Here is a 2,961-nt window from a genome sequence, read left to right on the forward strand (position 1 = left end):
ATCCGCCAAGTGACTGATAAAGATGCTGTGAAACAAAGACTGACTGTTATAGTGGAGGACAACGGGCAGCCCTCTCGTTCAGCTACAGTCATTGTTAACGTGGCGGTGGCGGACAGCTTCCCTGAAGTGCTGTCGGAGTTCACTGACTTTACACACGACAAGGAGTACAATGACAACCTGACTTTTTACTTAGTGCTGGCTTTGGCTGTAGTTTCCTTCCTCTTCATCACGTGTTTAGTGGTTATTATATCAGTGAAAATCTACAGATGGAGACAGTCTCGCGTCCTGTATCACTCCAATCTCCCTGTGATTCCGTATTATCCACCACGTTACTCAGACACTTTGGGGACAGGGACTCTCCAGCACGTGTACAACTACGAGGTGTGCAGGACGACTGACTCCAGAAAGAGTGACTGTAAGTTCGGCAGAGCTGGTAGTCAGAACGTGCTGATAATGGACCCCAGTTCTACAGGGACGATGCAGCGGATACAGAGTGAAAAGAGCATCCTGGATGAACCAGACTCTCCTCTAGAGGTTAGAATTCATATTAGAAACAAACCACTACCACTTCTAATGTCCAGTACCATGGACAGAGATACAGCATCATCAGCATCCGTATATCTGCCTTTCTGTCTTTCTAGTTTGTATAAGTAATAAGAGCTAAATCCATACATATACATATCTATACTTCTGCAATTTCTTTTTACGTCCCTAAGTGCCGCTGTTGGTTAGTGTGAGGAAAATAACACTTTTCCTGAGTGAAGTCCTCCCTCGTCTGTCTGGTGCGTTATTAGAGCTCTATTTTAATCGGAACTGTAGCCTGAGAAAAACAGCCGCTCATAAGCTCATAATCAAATATTTGGTAGAATTGACACGGTGGCTTTGTTTTTTTCGTTTCGGATTTTACAAAGGCTCTCGTTATGATGGGTGTTCTTTGTTGTGTCGCCGAAAGAAAATCATCCTCATGGTGGCCGCTGCTTGTCTGCATTTGTGTCGCAGAAATGGCTCTCGGACAGGTCCGTTATTCTATACCCGAGGAGATGTCGGCAGGCTCGGTTGTCGGCAATATCATTCAGGACCTAGGCTTGGATGTTAAGCGGCTGAAATCTGGGCGGGCTAGGATATTTACCGAGGACGGCAGTGAGTACATTGGTCTGAATGCAGAAAAAGGAACATTGGTGGTGGCAAAAAGGATAGATAGAGAAGAATTGTGCAAGCAAGTGTCTCCTTGCTCTCTTCATTTCCAAATCATACTAGAAAATCCAATGGAGTTGCATCGAATTGATGTAGAGATTACAGATATTAATGATAATGCTCCGTTTTTTTCCAAAAGGGAATACAGTTTCCAGGTTATTGAGTCTGCCTCACCAGGGGCTCGCTATTCGCTTGAGAGTGCCCGAGATCCCGATGTAGCACATAATACCATTCAAACATACAAACTCAACCCTACGGATAATTTCAAATTGAATGTTGTTTCTCGCCCTGATGGAACGAAGTATATTGAAATGGTCCTTCACACGTCGCTTGACAGAGAAAAACAAGAAGAGCATAAATTAACTCTGACAGCATTTGACGGTGGTAATCCTCAGAAATCTGGTTCTGTTAAAATAAATGTCATTGTTTTGGATGCAAATGACAATGCACCAGTATTCAGTCAGTCTGTTTACAGAGTAACAGTTCCTGAAAACGCGGCTAGGGGCACTGTCATTTTAAGAGTCAGTGCCACTGATAAAGATAAAGGAGCAAACGAAGAGGTGATGTATTCTTTCTCCCAGCACACCGACAGTGCATCATCCTTGTTCAACATGGATCCCCATAACGGGGAAATGACTGTAATTGGTGTGTTAGATTACGAAAAAGCGAAACATTATGAAATTGATATCGAAGCTACAGACAAAGGAGGGCTGACAGACACAAGTAAAGTGCTAATTGAGGTGACCGATCTTAATGATAATACTCCTGTCATAAGCATAATATCCCTCTCCAATCCCATACCAGAGGATTCTGCTCCAGATACTGTTGTAGCAATGCTCAATATCAAAGACTTGGACTCAGGTAAAAATGGCCAAGTGAAGTGTTTCATTAGCCCAGATTTACCTTTCAAAATCAAATCTTCATCGACTAATTTTTATAGCCTGATGTCTGACGATGTTTTGGACCGTGAAACGGTGCCTGAATATAATATAACAATAACAGCAATCGACGAGGGCTCCCCGCCGTATTCTGCAAACAAGACAATTCATTTAAAAATATCGGACGTAAACGACTACGCCCCAGTGTTCCCACAACCATTTTTGACAACTTTCATTACTGAAAATAATTCACCTGGCATGTCACTCCTCTCTGTCAAAGCCAATGACAAAGACTCTGGCAACAACGCGCGCATTTCTTACTTTCTTGAAGATAGCCAACTGAACGGGATGTCAGCCTCCACTTATTTTTCAGTGAATGCGGAGAGTGGAGAGATACTTGCTGTGCGTTCCTTCGACTATGAGCAAACAAAAGAGTTCCATATTCGCGTCAAAGCGCAGGATGGAGGCTCTCCTTCACTCAGCAGCAATGTGACTGTGAAAATAATGATCCAGGACCAGAACGACAATCCCCCTCAGGTTCTGTACCCAGTCCAGACTGGTGGCTCTCTGGTGGCTGAAATGGTGCCTCGTTCAGCAGATGTGGGCTATCTGGTCACTAAAGTGGTGGCTGTTGATGTGGACTCTGGACAGAATGCCTGGCTCTCCTATAAACTGCAGAAAGCCACAGACAGGGCGCTGTTTGAAGTGGGCTTACAGAATGGAGAAATAAGAACTATCCGCCAAGTGACTGATAAAGATGCTGTGAAACAAAGACTGACTGTTATAGTGGAGGACAACGGGCAGCCCTCTCGTTCAGCTACAGTCATTGTTAACGTGGCGGTGGCGGACAGCTTCCCTGAAGTGCTGTCGGAGTTCACTGACTTTACAC

At 44.3% G+C, this 2,961-nt stretch overlaps 1 protein-coding gene across 1 annotated transcript in view; it reads left to right on the plus strand.

Moving 5' to 3' along the window:
* Window positions 1–1,001: 1,001 nt before the first annotated feature.
* LOC123958214 (protocadherin gamma-C5-like) overlaps window positions 1,002–2,961 on the plus strand; it is a 3,232-nt gene continuing 1,272 nt past the window's right edge. Inside the window, exon 1 of the mRNA XM_046031470.1 lies at window positions 1,002–2,439. Coding sequence (XP_045887426.1) covers window positions 1,002–2,439 — 1,438 coding nt within the window. The remainder of the gene's footprint in view (window positions 2,440–2,961) is intronic.

Source organism: Micropterus dolomieu, linkage group LG19 (assembly GCF_021292245.1).
Source record: "Micropterus dolomieu isolate WLL.071019.BEF.003 ecotype Adirondacks linkage group LG19, ASM2129224v1, whole genome shotgun sequence".
Taxonomy (NCBI): Eukaryota; Metazoa; Chordata; class Actinopteri; order Centrarchiformes; family Centrarchidae; genus Micropterus; species Micropterus dolomieu.